The following is a 19,676-nucleotide window of genomic DNA, read 5'->3' as shown; positions in this document are numbered from 1 at the left end:
ATTCTTGATACTGGATCATGTGAAACTGACAGTTCAAGGCCCTAGCTGAAAGAGTAGCAGAAGTGTAAACTTTTTTACCCCATCTCTCTAAGGACCTGGATTCCCTTTCAGAGGGAAGGGGTTTTTTGGCAGAGGTAGCTGCTACAGCCTTAGGTCCCCTGGGAAATAGTTTCGGGATCTGCAAAAGGAGCCTTATATAAATGGTAATGCGTGTCCGGGACCCTGTAGTACCTATCGGGCTTAGCAGGGGCCGGAGGTAGTGAATCAGGAGCAGTACAAGCATCATTAAATGCATCATCTACAACAGAAAGGACTGGAGGTATGGCTAAAGGCCTATGTTGTGGTAAATGCAGAAAGGTTCTAAGCCTCTTTCTGGAATCTGAAAAATCCTGACCCTGCCACTGAAATTGTTCCCTCATAGCATGCAAGGTTTCCCCAAAGGAAAATTCCTCAGGCGGAGAGGCAGAAGGAATGGACTCTTCAGCATCAGAGTCTTCATAAGGGGAGAAAGGAGCCTCTGGAGGGTTTGTATTATCTGAGTCATTAGAGGAATAATCTGTAGAAACTGGCTCAGGGGGCTCTGCTCTAGGCCTCTTCTCTGGAGGAGGGTGAGAGGCCCTGTCTGGTTGAGGTTGGGATCCCCGGATTAAAGAAATGAGATCCTCTGCTAGACTAAGCATTCGTGAACTAGAGCTAGGCCTGTGAGAGGGAGTCTTAACAGGCACAGATTTAGTAGTTTTAGCTGCTTTAGCCCTGGCAAAGGCCTTAATGGACATGGTTGCAGGTGGCCTAGCGGCTCCATGTGCAGGGGTTGAAATATCCAAGGGAATAGTGTCAGATAATTCCTGATTAACTGCAAGAGCAGGTGGGATTTCAGAAGCCGATTCCACCAGGTTGGAAGAGGCCTCGGTGAGAGGTAAGTTTTCGGCCGAAGGAAGAACCGCTTGCTCGGTTTCAGCCGAAACCGAGACACTCGTGGTCGGCTTAACCGCGGTTTCGGCCAAAACCGCAGACCGCGAGTGTCGGTCCTTTTCCTTGCGCTTTTTTGATATTTGCGTAGTCAGAGGATCCGACGGCATAATGTAAGCAAAATCAGAGCCGAAAAACTCCTCAGCAAATTCCGACCGACGTCTAAGCGTCCGCCGATTAAAAGAAGCACAGGCTAGACAAGCTGCTACGTCATGGTCTGGGCCTAAACAAGGTAAGCAGTAAGAGTGGAAATCTTTATGAGGTATTTGTTTCCCACAAGTTAAACAGTTATTCACTTTTTCTGACATCGGCTGAGGCAAGAAAGAGTCCCCAACGGGGTACTTAGCTTTTTAGAAGTCTTCGTAGAAGTATTCGGTAGTAGTAATCTTTGGTTCTGACCGACCGGCACTTGCGAACAGCTTCTGCTTCGGGTGCCATGCGGCAAGAAAGACTGAGGAAAATGGCGTCGGCTGATGCCTTTATACCCGAATAATTGCAGCTATGACGTCGGGTGAAGTGCGACACCAGCCGAGGCCAGACCCAGACTTTGGAATCCGGCCGACTGAAGGGCTGCCTGACGACAGCACAACCCATTTGTAAGGACTGCAGATGCATCCTTGAAGGACATCAAGGCATCAGCTCTATCAGCTTCTGGAATGGGACTCAGCAGATGGCACAAAGAAACTATCAGACTGCAAGGCAAAGACAGACATAGTCATCAGACACCCTTCATAAGAATGCCAGAAATAACCTGCCCACCAATCCACAGGACAACGGAGATAAATAGGAGTACTTCAGCAGCTTTTGAATGAAGAAAACCCCACAGCAGTTGGAAAGTCCATAGACAGTCTTAGAATGAAAGAGGAGTGGAAGGAGCCCGCCCTAGAAGAACACCATTAAGGAAAATGAAGTCATGGAAAGCAGTAGGCTCAGATGAGGTCACAGCAGATATGATCAAGATGTAGGGTGAGTTGGTAATACAATGACTCCAGAGAGTACTCAACAGTATGGAGAGAACTGTGTATCCCAGGTGACTGGAGAAAAAGCATTTTACTGCCAGTGTACAAGAGCAAAGGGGGCATTCACAACTGTGGGCAGTATACAGATATCAAGCTCCTATAACACTGCATAAAAGTTCTGAAGAGGGCGCATGACAAACACATTTGCAGAGAAGAATGAAGTAAGACAGGAGATGAGTAGTTCAGATTCAGATCCAGATACAGCACAACTGACATGATGCTTGCAGTGGAAAAGATAGTTGGGAAGAAGCAAGAGATGAGGAAAGAGTCTAAATGAGCATTCTTAGACTTGGGAAAAGCATGCAAGTTCTCAAGAAAGCAGATCAGGACAGCCCTGCAATAGATAAAAGTATCAGAAACAATAGTGGAATTAGTGCAGGCTATGTATAAGAGCTCAAGGATACAAGGAAAAAGCAGTGTTTGGACTTGCAAAGGGATCCGAAGTGGATGTGAAGTCAGGGGATCAACTCTGAGCCCACTTCTGCTCATACTGATGATGGACTACATTAGCAAACAGGTCAGAAGGGGCAAATCAACAAAGCAGATGATGTGGCATTATAGGTAGACTCTGAACACTAACTTCAGCAAATGACAGGGGAATGGAATGCAAAGCTGAAGGCACATTGGATGAAACTGAGTGCAGATAAGTCAGTTGTAATGGCAGCAAATGGGATAAATCAGAAAAAGCTGAGAATCGACAGAAGGAAAAATAGTGGAACAGCTTAAAAACTTCAAGTACTTGTGAGTGATTGCTGAGGAGAAGGGAAATCTGAATTAGGAAGTCACAGATAGAATCAAAGGGGCTGAATCCAACTGGCACATCATGGGTTGTGTTTGACAGAAGAATGACAAAGAAACTGAAAAGTAAGGTGTACAAAAACAGTGGCATGACCACCACAACTTTATAATACAGAAACCTGGAAAGTGAAGGCACAGCAGTTCAGGAAGCTAGAGGTGATGGAGATGAAGTGACTGAGATGAGTGGAAAGATGCATGCTATGGAACAGACAAAGAAGTCAGGACATCAGAGCAGAAGCCCATGTAGCTCAACTGCAGAGAAGGTCACAGAGAACAGATTATAGTGGTTTCTACACACTTGGAGGAAAGCAGAAGACAATCTGGTGAAGACGATTTGGGAGAGGTAGGAGGAAGACAAGAAGAAACTAGGGAGTCCAGCAAAGAGATGTATGGGCTGTGTGAGACAAGACCTGCAACAGTCAGGCATGTTGTCAAGGAAGGTAGAGAGTAGTAATGAACTGAGAGAGAGAGAGAGTGATAGCTGACATGACACAATGGCCCCATGTAAAAAATTGGGCAAAAGGGGCATAATGATGATGATTGGCAATCTCATGGGATGACTGTACTAATTTGAATGGATAAGGACAGTACTGATGTGTTTCTGGGGCCTTATTACAACACTAAATGGCAAACATATGTGAACAATAAGTGAGTTATGATTACTCCAACTTCATTAACACTATGAGGAGATGAGGACAGTAACCAGTCAAATGTGCCATTGTGCCCTGAGGCCTTGTCTTTTATAGAAGTGAGTCTGATAAGATAGGATGAATGTAGTCATTGGTACGATTATCTGTCTGCTATTTACAGCTGTAAAGGAAATTGACAGACATTTTCTTACCAAGGAGATCTTTTTTTCCTCCCTCTCTTTTTTTCTTGCAGTAACCTTTTGTGACTGGGGCAAGTAGGTGGTCTTAGAGTCCAAGCCAGGTGTGATTTTCTATCTGCTGTGTGACATCAGAGCATGCAAGGGAGTGGGACAAATAATTTTCCTGTATGGCATCTTCACAAAAGCATACCAAGTTGTGACTCACCAAATCTTAGGTATATGTGGGAAAAACTGGCTACAGGTTATAGCGGTCTACAACTTCAGCTGTCAAACAATAACAGTGAACAATCTTGTGTTTTACCTGCAAACCAGTGGCCACAGCTTCTACAGTTTTCCAATCCCACGTATGTTTTTCAGAGATAACACCCACTTTCACCAATACTGCTATAAATACTGCTTGCCTAGAGGCAAAAAAGAAAGAAAGAAGTATATATGATTTGGCTGCTTTTTTGTTTTGTTTTATTTTACACATGAAACAGAAAAGAGGCTTGCATTTTAAAGACTGTTTTAAATCATACATGAACAAACCAGTCAAAGACTCAAAGATACCAGTAAAACATACTTCTTCATTTTCTTAAATTTGGGAACTTTACTACATGCATTCTCAGAATTTGTTATAAAAATACTTTTTATATGATGATTATGCATTGATTACTCAATTAACCATAGAAAGTTACAAGCAACTTTTGCTAACATGTACATATAACTGAAAACTGCATTATAATACAACACAACAAAGATAATGGAGACATTTATCTACTGTCTGAAGACCCTCTGCAACCTATTAACATAAATGCAATCTTTTTTTTGCATTACTCACCTACAGTAGAAACATCAATCAATTTAAGAAAATTTTTAGATGAATGGGTTGAAACAATGCCACCTTAAGGAAGTCAGTGTTCTTATGTGGACAGATGGCTTGAACCATGGTACAATTAACTTCACAAACTAAGTCTCAGTTAACCTCTTGAAAGGAGTAAGTGTAAGAAACAAAGTTGTGGATGTTCTCCTGTGAATAATACATGGTCCTGCTGTCATCTAGTGGTCACATCTATATTAGACAGCAGACATGAACCACTGAATGCCAGGAAAAGATCCAATCCTTTCCAAAAAGCCACAGATGAAGCAAAGGTCCTGGCACAAGGCAGAGTGGCGCTTGACTTTCCTGTGATGCAATGTGATGCCCCTCCTTTGGGCCAGTGATCAATCAATCTTAGTCCTCACCACGGACACCGGTGAGGACGTTTACTTGGGACAAAAATGGATAAACATACAGTATTTTCAGATGCAGCTCTCTGCACCAAGCACAATTTCCCTTAAGTGCACAGAGGGAACACACACAGTCTGAGGGCTAGGTTCCCCTCTCTCCAGGCCTCCAATAAGACTCCCCATTGACACAGCTGTAGAGTTACATCCTCAGCCTAGTGTTCCAAGCCAAGTTCTCCATCACCCTCTGTGAAACCAGTGCTCCGTGTCCCTGCTCCAAGTAGCTAACATGCGCACTCTTTGAGATTTGATTTTCAAACACATGCGCGTGCACACATACACACACACACACACACACACACACACACACACCTGGGAAAGGCTGGCACAGTTATGCTAAGACTATAAGCTAGTTCCATCACCACCAGAACACTCCAAAGCCAGCTACTCTAAGGCTCTTACAAGGGTACCCAAATACACTGAGTAAAATTAATACTAACACAAATGGTAGTTCGTGTTTGACCAATGCACCAAGGCTTTCAGGAGTGGCCACAATGTCACCAAATAAATACAAGTACTCTCAATGGTTAGAATATTCTCTTATTCTCTAAAAGACCAGCCACAATGAAAAGTTTAAATACAGTTAATAAATAATAAAAACATGAAAATACTAAATACCTATTTACAATAAACACCAGAATTTCAATCCAGGAAATATTAAAAATAACACAGATGGAAAGGTTCACACGGATGCAGAAAATCTACAACTAATCTCACTATATTTTCCCGACTGATCTAAAGAATTACCATTCCCTGGTTACTTACTAAAGCAAGGCAAGTTGAAGTAGGTAAGTGGTCTTCCTTCTTTGTCAGGTTTAAAAAGCAGGCTACCCTGAGACATCTGTCTCATCTAGTATCAAAACATCATTTCAGTGCTGGATTACAGAATGACATCACACACACACACACACACACACACACACACACACACACACACACCTGGTCATCTGACTTCTGGTTCCCACACTACCCCTTTACCAGAAACTGAATCAGAATCCAGCACCTGTGTGTCATAAAACACACACATAGATCTTTGTTAAGATGTACTATAGCACATGGAAGCTACAAAACCATTTCAGAACTTCCACCCATCCAGGGTAGCAATTAGTTCACCCTTAAGGGCAATACAGTAGGATTATAGATTCACACTAGACTAACTGCCCTTGTGGGCCATTTTGAGTCTAGCCAATTACCCCAAGCGAGAATCAAACCCTGCACCTTGTGTCTGTAAGGTAAACACCTTAACCATTAAGTCAACCTCCCACCTACTTTTTAGCCCCGATTCCTAGTCCTGTTTTTCATAGACATTTTGTCTCTGGCCGCAATCAGAGCTGTAAGATGCAACCTTTATGGCCTAAACCAGGTAATTTAATTTCAGACTATTTTTTCAGAGATAGCTGTACTGAGATTAACCTCTTGTCTCATATTATCCTCTGTTACAATATATTCATTTCAACAGTTACAATACAGTCTGACATACAGGTGTATTTCTTTTCTGTCCAGCAGGACCCACTGTTGGTACATTTTTAACACAAGCAGCTTTACAAATACATTTTCAATGCAAACACCTGTACAAATCAGTTTGATACACAAATAAAATATAATTCTTTACAAAACTCCAGCCAGATATGCTGACATATGTGAATACATCCGGTGCCCTACTTCTCCTGGCATAGCTGGCAATACCTCACATCATAATAATAAGAAAAGGTGATCACCTCAGATAGACATTTGGAAAAAAGTCTGCTTTGACACAGGTTTTCATTTCCTACCTTCACAAGAAATAAACAAATGATATGAAGACCTGAAAGATTTAGTTATGTCAAGATAGTACCACTTTCTTGATGGCATTCAAGGAATGGAGTATCCTCTAGCCTTCATTTTTAGGTTCAGGAAAGAAAATGGGGAGATGGAAGTTTGGCTTAAAGTAAATTTGGATACCACTTCAGATATAAAAGGATACGATTTCATAGAAACTCTGTCCCTGTGGAAAATGTGATTGGGTTGACTCATTATAACAGCTTGCAACTCAGAAACCTTCCTTGCAGAGGTCACAGCAATCACTAAAACTGATTTCCATGTTAAGAATCTCAAGTCAGCCAGGTTAGTTGGTTCAAATGGGCAATTGTTAACTTCTCTAACACAAAACTATGATCACAGGGAGGGGCCACTAGTCTTCTTGTGCAAAACCCTTTCAAAAGCATTTTGACATGAGAATGCATTGAAAGAGGAGAATCCATGGGCAGATGTGCTGAAATGGCAGGTAAATGAACCTTGATGGAGGAGTAAAAAAAGGCCATCGGATAGTAACTCTCACAAATACTATAAAACCAGAGAACAAATAGCCCTAAATGAGTGCTGGTTAATATGCTAACACTAACCAGAAAACCCTTTCCATTTACTATTATATTATTTTCTTGTAGCAGGCCTTTTTGCTTCCTTTTATGTCCTGCTGCGCTTCCTCAGTAAACAGGCGCCTAAAGGGAATTAAGACCCTATAATCCATACAATCAAAGTTGATTAGGTTCAGGGTGTATCAAACACCCTTGATCTTGTGCGAGTACATCCAATCTATGAGGAAGCTTATTGTAATTATCCTTGGCCATTTCTTTTTATAAGAAGGACCGACAACAGACTGACAAGCTTGTTTCATGGTCGAGCCAAAAATGATGCCTCTTTTCCTAGGGAAAACAAGCAGTGAAAGCCGGTAAACATTTAAAGTTTTTAAAAGTAAAAAAGCAATTCAGAACACCTTTCACCTTACTACTACTGGTTTGCTGTATTTTGCTGTTCTCTGCTTTATTTATGTTTATTTTTTCTGCTTATTTATAAACTTATAAACAAATTAAATTAGCATGTCATTCATAATTGAAGTTAGACTTATCAGTGACTGTACAGTACCTATAAATTCTACTTATTAAAGTTAAATGTAATTTTAATCACTCTAAGTCAGTGACATTGATGCACAACCTTTATATTACCCAAAAAGTGAACAAACACAATTTCTCCACAGAAAAAGTGGTTTTAAAATATTTAAAAAAAAATTTTAAACTCACAGGAAAAAAGGGTGCTCTCATTTAAAAGTAAAATACAGTCCCATGACAGTCCATTAAAACCAATCTTCTACATTTAAAATAACTTTTCTGAATAGGAAGGTCTTATAAAACACATTTTTAAATTCCCATTGGGGAAAAGATTCTATTTTATCTGCTCAGTAAAGGAAGAGCATAAGGTGAGCATCGATCCTTGAAAGCCTCAGAGCAGCGTACTCTTCAGTGGCAGGAAAGCTGTGACAGGCTTAGTGCACAAACCTTTTTTAGTCCGTTTAGCTCAAGCTGACTGACAGCATCAGCACGCAGTAGATGCCCTGAAGCTTTAGAAGCTGGCTGGCTGTTACATTCTTGGCAGATTATAACCTATATAGGCAAGGATACTGCAGCAGTGATAAATATGATGAACATCTTATGACTGCCGCTACTAAGTTATGGCCTGGTAACTCAAAAGTCTTTCACTGAGAGTACTCTGGCCAACTGAACAAGAAATGGGGTGAGGTCTACATCAGGGTTGCAACCCCAATCCACCAAACAAGGTGGCAGCCAGAGTGGGTTTCTTCTGGGTCTCAGATTCATCACATTGGCAAATGACAAGTGCAAACTGAGACACTGCTATTTGAAGACAAACGTGTGACACAGTGGCCAGGAGAATGCAATACATTCAGTAGTGGTTAATGTTATCTGCCCTCCATTTCTTTAGGTCTTTTGACGATTCTCAAGCAAATGCATTAGGGACTCTCCATCCAATACCTGTGTCGGGAAACTTCAAGCACTTTCATTATCCAGGTAGTGACACACGCCACATGTATCTCCCTCCTACTAACTATATGGACAGTACCAATGCAAGTCCTGCCTTGTTATCTGATGGCCACAGAAAAAAAACTTTGAAGGATTCGCTGCTTTAGGCATCCAACCTGGGAACTTTTCCATGAAAAATTCAGAACTGAGACCCAAACTGTAGCAGTGAGGGAACAAAAACTGGCAAGCCCAAAGGCAACTCTCTTGTTTACTAGAGTGTCACAACATAAGACAAAATAGGGAATGAAAGAATGTCTTCAATTTTAAGACTTGCTATACACCACACCAGCTGGTTTGAAATGCAGATGACAGATAAAACAGATCATAAAGTCCCACAGTAGAGAACATCTTTTCACAGGCAGCTTAAGTTATCTTTTCACAGGCAGCTTAAGTTGCAGAATACCTGTCACAATGTATTTAATCAGGCAGTACACAGCCCCTGTCCTATGGTCCATATGCAAGCCTGCCAACATATTTAGGCTCTCTCTTACATGCCATCATTAATGTTATGAAAGGATGACATCACTGCTTTGGTATGACTGCAAACCATCTGAGTTTGAAGTAAACCATAATGTTTACATGATAAGCGTACTCTTATGACTACCATTTGTAAGTATACAACCTTTTTTTTTCCCTGCTGTGACTACTCCATCCAAAGCAGGTTGTTAGAGTAACTTCCTCTACTACAGGCATGTCTACAAGAAGGACCTTGCTCTCAGGGCAACTGTAACAAATGTCCTTAAATTAACAGCTGGAATTTTACACTGTCTCCATTAATGCTTTCTTTTTCTTGGGAAAGATTTTTAAAATCATTTTTTCAATTTATTCCTACCAGGGATAAGCCATATGGGCAAAGGTACATTTTCCTGTTTCCTAGAAGAATCATGGTACATTCCCATGTCAACTTTTTTCATTACACTGCAAAGCATGCCTCAGAAAAAGTATTCATCTAATGATTTGCTCTTTCTCATTACTGTTGAATATGTACTACATGTCTACATTCTACATGTGGATCTCTAACTGTATTTGCAAAATGCCATGATATCCAGCCATTCTTTTTCAATAAGAGTGTGAATCTCTTATTTGCTATCCTTAAATGTAATCCTTATGTGCCTTTCATGCTCATCGCCTTTCTTTATGGATATGCACTAATTTAGTTGCTCTGGGGGGTTTTCTTGGTATTAAAGCAACAGCAAGTAAGAACACTTTAGAATGCAAGATTCAATCTTGCCTCTAAATCAAATATTAATAATCCTCCCTAATGCTTACATCACTTGATGTACATCCTTTGCATTTTGATGAGAGTTGTGCATCAATGTCACTAACCTACAATGATTAAAATGGCATTTAACTTTAATAAGTAGAAGCTCTAGGTATCATACATGTTACTGACGAGTAACTTCATTCATGAATAACATGCTAATTTAATGTGTTTATAAGTTTATAAATAAGCAGAAAAAATAAATAGAAATAGAGAACACAAAAAAGCAGCAAAGCTCAGTAGTAATGTAAAAGATGAAATACAGATTTTGCCATGCAAGCCATCTAATGAAATGCCAGTTTTGATTATATACCATGTTTTTACTGGTACTCTGACAGCCAATAAGCTGGGATTTTACCAACTCTTTTCAGAAAAATGGAAGTGCCTGCTTCTTAACTTTCATCTTTAAGAGCTCACACCTTTAAAAGCTTTGCACCTTTAAATGATGCTACTTCTCATCAGGTAATTTCAACAACTTCATTAACTAGATGCAATCGTATGTTCTACTTCACAAAAAACTGCATATTTTCTTTCACATCGACTTCTTAGAGATGAATCTATAAAAGCTGGTCTCCATCTCACTTTTTCTCTCCTCAGCACCTGATGAATGAAGCATGAGTGCAAGCAAACACAGTATATATCTGGAATACTGACGCAGAATCAATGTAAATCATTTAAACAAATTTCTGCCATTTTCAGCATCTTCCTTCAGCCACAGTGAACAGACACTGTTTTAGAGAAAAGGTTAACCTTCCACTTGGATATATAAAGTGCAACATAAAAAAAATTCTTGTATTACTAAACCTGACACATAACATGCTTAACACTCAAAAAAGTGACAAGGTGCCAGTTTAAACAAAATAGAGAACATCAACATTCACTGTAACACATTTGTTTTTGTTGTAAAAGGGCTTCACCCCTGAATCCAGCATAGCAGTTGCACAACACCCCATGCTACTTATATGTACCGGCTCTGAGATCATTCTGTACCTTTGAGTAAACGGAGTTCTCCACAATACTGCAATATTGAATTGGTATATAAGAAATGAACTTGCACTATAGTGTTTGCTCCCCATTTAAAAAAAATAACTTGCAAAACTATCTAAATAATAACATTTTTCAGCCCTGGTGATATCCCACAACACCTGAATTTTGCTTTCTTGTTTAACAGCATTAAAGGAATTCTTCCAAGAAAAAAAAAAGCTTTCCCTCATCTGATGGCTCCCATACGGAGCAGAGCTTGTACATTCAATGGTTACAATTGACAGAGTCTAGTATTTCTCAATACAGTAAGACAGCAGTACTTTTACTGTGGAGCCTGAATTTTCATACTTTTTTTGTTTCATAAATTAAACTAAACGTCATCAGACTTACCAGAAGGACACAAACACAACCATTTTCACACACAGGAATTTCCCAACTGGGCGGATTGGAGTCAGTTCTTCCCGGAGTGCTTTGTAAAATAACACAAGGCAATACATTGCGAACTGCAGGAAAAAAAAGGCAAGTCATTATTACTTGTGCAAAAGTTTACCTAATAAAGAATAGCAAAAATCAATAAATCAGAAATGTAATCTATTAATGCAAAGTTATCTTACATGAAATTAAAATCTTCTATAGTATATTCACATTTTAGAAAAACAAAATACAAATATTTATCATCTACAGCACACAAGAAAATAAAGGCTAATTAGAAAGCTGAATTTTATAACTATGTGACAAAACAGGCCAATGAGTAAGCTGAGATGTGCAATTATATAACAGACTTAGTTTACATTCTATTTGATAACTGGGTAGGCGGACTGGTACAACAGCCCTTCTCAGCCATGACTCGGGCACAGAAGCATCAAGAAGAACTATTTGAATCAACTCAGAAATAGATACAAACAGATACAAATATAACAAACATATAAAGAACATGAACTGAACAATTTTTCTGTAAAACGTGTGCATAAAGAGCATGACTGACAGAAATATGTGGCAATTATTTTTAACATCTGATGATTCTTTCAATGGTCAATGTGTAGTACAGACACATTATACAATACACTTTCATAGGAAGTTATTAGGCTATAGGCCCTGAGGTCCTTACAAGCCTAGCCAAGAATTTAGCCCATGTTCTGATAAGTCAGCACCCGATGGCCCCTGATCAGTGGGGACATAGGTGAAATCCCAGGGTGTATTTTCTCTTCCCCATCCAGTTATCCAGGTTGCGCTTAAAAAGGGTTAATGAGGTACTCTGATTGATGTGGAGAGGGAGTCTATTCCACAGAAGGGGGTGTGTCTGGGACACAAATCTTTCCTGCCAACAAGACCTACTGATGTCACAGACTAAGTTGAGGTCGCGAGTGGAGGTTATTCGAGTGGAGCTTCACATGCTGATATGCAGCAGTCCCGTCAAGGCGGGGTCTGAGATTGCCAGACAGAGGTTACCTCTGAGGAGTCTGTATGAGACTTAATAGAGGGACAGAGCCTTTAGCCTACCTGTGTAGGATAGATGTTTGAGCCCTTGGATTCTCCTGGTGAGGAACCTCTTTGTTCTCTCCAGCTGCTGGATGTGCTTTGTGAGGTACATGGTGAAAGGGGCACTGTACTCAATAATGTGTCTTATAAGGCAAGAATACAGGGATGTTACAACTTCCGTGTCCCTGGATGAGATACCCTTACTAATGAGGTGGGCCATATAGAAAGCTTTCTGTACAATGGAGGCAATATGGCACCTACACATTTAAGGAACTAGGTATATATTTATTAATTGTGTGGTTAATTGGTAGAATGAATCTTGAGTTGGGTTGTCCATATTAAGTAGAGACACTGAATATTACTCTATAAATTTCTGACATATTTATATAAACCACACATTTACAACTGTGTGCTTAAGAACAGACCGACTCTTAAATGGAAAATCACTAGGGAGTAATTTTTAAGGTGATTCTTATAACTGTCAAAAATAATATCAGGTATTTTAAACTAGTATTCATCCACAAAAATTGGCAAGATATATATACATAAATCTATCAGGCATAGTTTAAGAAAAAACAGATGCAGCTTTGCAGGATAAACTACAAACAAACATCCAGGTCAGCTTGAGCAAAACAGAATGATGACAGTGGTGCCAATGCAGACAGGTTTAGAGATATAGCAATTCTGGGGAAGGGTAATACTAGTATGTTGTGTTACTTATCTGCTGTCCCTAAAATATCTGCATTCTACTTCATTATGTAGCTTGGCCAGAATGTTCTTAGCTGAACCATAGGAGTGGAATCAGATTTTACTTCTGCTAGAAGTTTATTCCATATAGCAGGGCCAAATTTAGAAAAGGCTTGTCCCCGATAATTTTAAAGGGGTGTCTGTATAGGATGAGAGCGTTTTCCTGGATGTTCTTCATATTGATCACCGCTGCAGTAGCCTTAGCTATATGTGTCATATCCTGCCATGTATATAACAGCTTGCCAGCTTCCAAAGCTTCAAGACACCTTCAACATGCTAAATTGCAGCTAGAGTTAAGCTGACTAACAGAAGTTTCAGTGTGAAGCTCTTTAGAACTTTCCTGCTGCCAAAGACTACACTCCTCTGCGGCTATCATGAAACAATGTTTGCGCTTTCCTTTGCTGGGCAGATAAGTTCCCTTTGGGGAATTTTCTTATATTTACTGGCATTTTATTACTTTACTGTTCAGGAAAGTTATTTTAAAGCTAGGAGTGTTGTATTTTAATGCACTGTCTCAAGACTGTAAATGTACTTTTAAACACAGCATCCAGTTCTTCTGTCAGTTTAAAAGTAGTGTAAATGAACTGATAACATTTTCTGTGAAAAAAAAATGTCCATCTTTCCACTGTGGGGCTGCCATAGCATTTGAAAGTATTTTTTATTGCGTGTTTTCTGTCAGAAAAGTAACTTTTGTAGACTGGTAGTTTTACAAGCATTTGTTGCTCCTCTTCCCTTAGAAAGAGGTACCATTTGTAGTCTGAACATGGAACAGATGGTCCTTCTTCCAGCCACAAAAACAAAAAGTTACACAAACAGCCTTTGCCACCAAAGCAGGCTAGCAATTTGTCTCAGCTGCAGGTCGGTAACTCTGATGTGGACATTTGCTGTACCTTAGACTACTCATCTTTTACCCTGAATCCCTCTGGTATAGCACCTACAGCCACTGGGGTTAGCCAAGTCCTTTGCAGCTGCTGGAATCCCCTCAGTGGGCAAAGGAGAGCCACTCTTGTCAGTCCTGGGAGAGAGAGCAGGGAGAGTTTTCCCTGTTGTGTCTGTTTGTCAGAATGCTATGCCCATAACTGGGAAAACCGTGTCTGCCATTAGTAACACAGCTGGCCCCATTTTTCCTGTCAGAAATAAACAGAAAACCAAGCATGTACATACTCCTCCTCAAGTTTCACTGGGTAGTAGTTGACTGGAACTGTCTCAGGGTTTAATTCAGGCTACAGATCCTTCTAGTAGAGTAGTTTCTGGTAAAAGAGGGATGCCAGTTTTCCTGAAGAGATTCAACAGTCTGAACAGGAAGATGTAGGGATAGATTCAAGGTTGTGTCCTCAGATTTCTGATTCATACTCAGAGAGGTCAGTTTCTGACTCTCTCCATGGGGGGGGGGGGGGTTCAATTTATCTGAGAGTACTGCAGGTCCCAGTGTTTTCAGTGGGAGAACACTAAGGTAACACTGAAGGAGGGACATTCCCGAAAGCTTTGTTTGTTACTTAATAAAGTGAGCGTTTTTCTACCTGTTCGGTTTTCTTTTTGTCGCTCGGAAGTATAAGGATTGGTGGAAGCTAACTAAATTTGAACTTTCTTTATTTGAACACTAAGGTTTCTCATTCCCCCAGAAAATATTGTGTGCTGTTACAGATGGATTTTCAAAACCTGCACCCATTCCTCCTGTCCTGTCTGTTTTTCTTACTGCCTGCAATTTTCCTGACAGTCAGCCAGATGTTCCCAGACAGGCGGATAAGACGTATAATGTTCCTCAGTCTTTTACATTTTTATACACTATTCCCAAACCTGATCCAGCAGCTACAGCCTTAGTTGACTTTACTGCTGCTAAGCACTCAGTTAATTCCATCCTACTCTTTCTAATAAGGATGGGAACAAACTGATAGGTACAGGGAAAAGAGTGAATACTTCTGCAACTTTGATTTTCAGAATTTTAAATTGTCAGGCTCATATGTTAAAGTTTGTCCTGACCTACTGTGGAAGTATGAGGAATGATTTAGCTAGAGTTTCTTCTTGTAAAGAAGAATCTGCTTTAAATAATGTAGTTTCTTCTATCGCACGGCTCACTCCTCATTGTTTGCGGTATGTGTATAACTGTCAATAATTCTTCAAGAAGCATAGCCACTGGTACTGTTTTAAGGAAGTTTTCTTGGCTGCATTCTCAGAACCTACCAGATGATGTAAAAAATTAGATTTCAAATTATTCCTTGGATAGATGGTGAGTGTTTGGCCCCCTCTGCTGCAGAGGTAATCAAAATGTGTGACAAAAGAGGCAAGCTGATCCAGTGAATCTCTAAAATTTTTCAGCCCTCCTTTTCTAAACTGTTTAAGGTATTTTCTTTCTCCTCATCCAATTTTGGGAAAAAAAAACAGAACAAACTGTCTCAACAGAATTCAGGTACACATATGGTTAAGAAGAAGTGGCAAAGAGGTTTGAAAAAAGAAATCTCAAACCTCCCAAAACAGAGGACAGTCCAACAAGTCCCCCTCCCACTTTGGCCCCTTTTCTCGTTCAGAAAGTCTGAATCTCTATTTTCTCTTTAGCAACAGATAGTTTCAGACAAATGGGTTCTGAATATCATTCACGAGGGTTACAGATGGCACTGGAAGAAAATTCCTCCTTTCCAGGGAGTCCTTCCTCACCATGCAGACTTGCTGTCCCCAAGGAGTGAGAAAACCAGTTCCTCCTTCCCAGGCGGGGAAGGGGTTTTTATTCAAGGATGTTCCTATTGCCAATTAAAGAAAATGTTTGGAGACAAGTTCTGGATCTTTCTTTCCTAAACCAGTTTGTGATAGTGTCCAAATTCAACATGATGTCATTTCACAGCCCATTAGCTCTTCTTCCTCAAATTTTCTGGTAATCCAGAAAAAATTCAGGTGAACACCACTAAAGTATGCTCCCAGTAAAACAGGAAATTTTACGAAAAGACAGAGAACGTATCACCACAATTAAACGATGAATAACATCTTTTAATGAAAAAATCACTAACAACTCAGAAACAGGACAAGCGCTTTCGGCATAATCTGAAGAAGGCTTTACGCCGACAGCACTTGTCCTGTTTCCGAGTTGCAGTGGACTATCCACTGCATCAAGAGTTTTTTTACAAAGTGTTTAACTCCAATTACAGCTCAATGCTTGTTACAAGGCATCCACATTTTTCCATATTTAGACAACTTGTTTTTCTTTGCAGAGTATTTTCAAAATGTCAGGACTCTTGGGTAAGGCCATGCTTGCCTGATCAAGGCACTCAACTCTCTGAACCATCTATGGACCACGGGACCTCTTCAAGTGGTGAAAGACAATCCTACAGTGATGTGGTACATCAACAAGCAAAGGGGAACCAGGATGTACCCCCTTTTTAGACTAGCTATGTTAGTTTGGGATATAGCTCACAGCACTATCTCACTCAACAGGCATACTACATGCTGTCGGAGCAGAACTGTGTGGCAGACAGGCTCAGTGGGATGATGGCAGGCCATCACAAATGGAAACCAGATCAGGGGGTCTTACAAAATTTGAGTCATCTGTGGGGAGTTCCACAGGTGGACCTCTGTCTCCTCTCTAAACAAAACTGGCAAAATTCTGTTCCAGGGCTTTATGCAAGAAGACCTGCAATACAGATGCCTTTTCTTTTATTTTGAAAGGAATGGTCCTTTTTCTTTTCCACCTTTTCCACCAATAACCAGAAGGAATCCCCCAAAATCACTGTGGTGACTTCCCTTCTGGCCCAGACAACAATGTTTTCTCCCTGCTTTTGGAAATGGCCAGGGACAATTACCACAAGCTTCTTCACAGAATGGATATACTCACACAAAGACTGGGGTGTATGATACATCCAAACATCAAACATCTGCAGTTGACTGCCTGAATGACTGAGTCTTAATTCCTTTTAGGAACCTGTTTTCTGAGGATGTGCAACAGGTACTAATGGAGGCAATAAAATCATATATTAGCAAACGGAAAAGGTCATGTCATAACCAGCACCCATTCAGAGTCAATTGTTCTCTGTTTTTACAATAGTTGTGTGAGTTACTATCCTATGCTCTTTCATATTCTTCTATCAAAGTACATTTTTTTGGCCATTTCAGCATGTCTGCCCATGGAGCCTCCGCTTTCAAGACAGTATCCTGTCAAAATGTTCATGAAAGGGGTTTTGCATAAGGGGACTCCATGTAAACCAGTGGCCCTCTTTTGATCTCAACTTTGTGTTATAGAAGCTAACACTTGCTCCATTTGAACCAGCTAATCTGTCTGACTTGAGATTAACATGGAAAACAGTTCTACTGGTTACTCTGACCTCTGCAAGAAGGATATCAGAGTTGCAAGCACTTAGGGTGAGTCAATCCTACCTCATTTTCCATAGAGACAAGGTTTCTCTGAGAACTAATCCTTTTCGGCTTAAAATGGTATCAGAGTTTACTTTAAGCCAAACTATCCAGCTCCCCGTTTTCTTTTCTGAAACTAAAAATGAGGGAGAAATGGTACTCTCTAAAGCAGATGTCCACAGACAACTCAGGTGCTATCATGACAGAATTAAATCTTTCAGCTCTTTAGATCAACTGTTCATTTCTTCTGAAGGTAAGAAGGGATAACCTGTGTCCAAACAGAATACTTCCAAATGGTTGTCTAAGGCTACCACCTTTGGTTATACATTCCATGAGAAATTTGCTCCAGGCAGGGTCAATGCCCACTCTATCTGGGCCTTAGTTTCATCTATGGAGTTTTGGAAAGGGTTGGATTCTGGAAGTATTCTAGAAGCTGTAACTTGGTCCTCTGTAGATTATTTTACAAAACACTACAAAGCTTGATTCCTCCTCTAGGTCTACATCAAGCTTGGCTAGGGACATTCGCAAAGGGCTCCTGCACCCTTCTTCCTCCACCCAAATACAGTGAGTTATGGCAATCTACTCATATACCTAAGGCTACAACATCAGTGATCAATATGAAGAATGTGGTACAGTTGTATAAGGTGAACTTACCATAACACAAAATGTTCATATAATCACTGCTGCAACAGCTGCTCCTTCCTTCCATCCCTTTTTTTTTTTATGCCAGGGTGTGGACATTTTTTTGTACTATTCCTAGCATTGTCATTTCAGGGCTCAGCCCCCCCCTGCTGACAGGAAAGCTCTGCAGGGTTTTGTGCCCAAACTTGTTTAGTAAGCTCAGCTTCAGCTGCTTTACAGTTTGGGTGTGTGGAAAATGCCCTGAAGCTTTGGAAGCTAGCTGGCTGGCTGGCTGTTACATCCTTGGCAGGATATAAACCATACAGCTAAGGCTACTGCAGTAGTAATCATGTGAACATCTACTGCTATGGTAAGTACAACTTACACAACTGTACTTTTTTTCTTAGTGAGTATAACTGTTCCCTAACTGGAATTTTCTTCTTAAGAGTGGGTAGTAACCTTTACTTACTATTTGGAATACAAGTACGTTTAGTGAGTACATGCTGGTGAGACTGGCAGCCAGTTGAGTTTCTGTAATGTATTGCAATGGTGTGCCAAGGAAAGTGCCTGGAGATCAAATCTGCAAATGTTTTCAGCTACTTGTGATCTTTGATCATTATATGCATATTGCAAAATTAGTTGAAAGCTAGAAGTGGTATAAGAATGATGAAGTGTATTATCCTTGAAAGCCGATAAAGGATGAACTCTTTTATACATTTTTACATGTTTTTCACATTCCTTACAATTTATGTCTTAACAGTTTGTACACCAGCTGGTTCCTTAGTATAATATTTTATGTATACTACTGTTTTAACATACATAAACTGTCTAAACTTTTTAAACTAAGTTTTGAATGGCCCTTTAATTGACTTCATTTTTTAATTGACAGTGTATTTTGATTGGTCTAATTTGTTTAATTGACAGTGTTTTTTGATTGGTCTAATTTGTTCTATTTAAAGGTGAAGTTTTAATGGCTATACTATCTGATAAAGTTCCATTTTTATTAATAAAGGAACAAAAGCGCTCAGTTTTCAACTGTTGGTCGGAAGGGTCTTTCCTTCAGCAGCGGTCCGTTTCTCTCATTTTTTTGTGGTTACATTTGACTATTGGTTTACAGAACAAGAAACTAATATTGCAGGAATAAAGTAAATTAATAAAAACACAAAATACAAATACTATAATTGCTTTTCATCAGGACTTCTTCATAGACATATGCAAACTCCCTAGGATACTCTCTCTCCAAAAAAACATATTAAATAACTTATAAGATTTATTCACAAACTGATCAAATTCAAATACCATCCATGTAATGCGAACATACTGTCCCTTAACTAAACCTTTCTTCTGATGCACTGAATGATCACTACTGAAATGGAAAAACATATTAGAATATGTAGTCCTCCTGTAAACCGTGGGCTTAAATTTATTATTAATCCTATCCTTTATTTATGAACACATCAAGAAAATTAAATAAATCATAATCTCTATCAATTACAAAAAAAATCAGTATTAGTATT

General features: G+C 39.8%; 1 protein-coding gene across 1 annotated transcript in view; it reads right to left on the bottom strand.

Moving 5' to 3' along the window:
- Window positions 1-19,676, bottom strand: part of TMEM184C (transmembrane protein 184C) — a 560,686-nt gene that overhangs the window by 113,572 nt on the left and 427,438 nt on the right. The window contains exons 7-8 of the mRNA XM_044062246.1: window positions 11,368-11,480; window positions 3,917-4,016 (exon numbers count right to left, since the gene is read on the bottom strand). Of these exons, the coding sequence (XP_043918181.1) occupies window positions 3,917-4,016; window positions 11,368-11,480 (213 nt within the window). The remainder of the gene's footprint in view (window positions 1-3,916; window positions 4,017-11,367; window positions 11,481-19,676) is intronic.

Source organism: Protopterus annectens, chromosome 2.part1 (genome assembly GCF_019279795.1).
Source record: "Protopterus annectens isolate FY-2018-M chromosome 2.part1, PAN1.0, whole genome shotgun sequence".
NCBI classification, from domain to species: Eukaryota; Metazoa; Chordata; order Ceratodontiformes; family Protopteridae; genus Protopterus; species Protopterus annectens.
The sequence above is the reverse complement of the archived record's forward strand: the minus strand, read 5'-3'. Positions and strand labels throughout refer to the sequence as shown.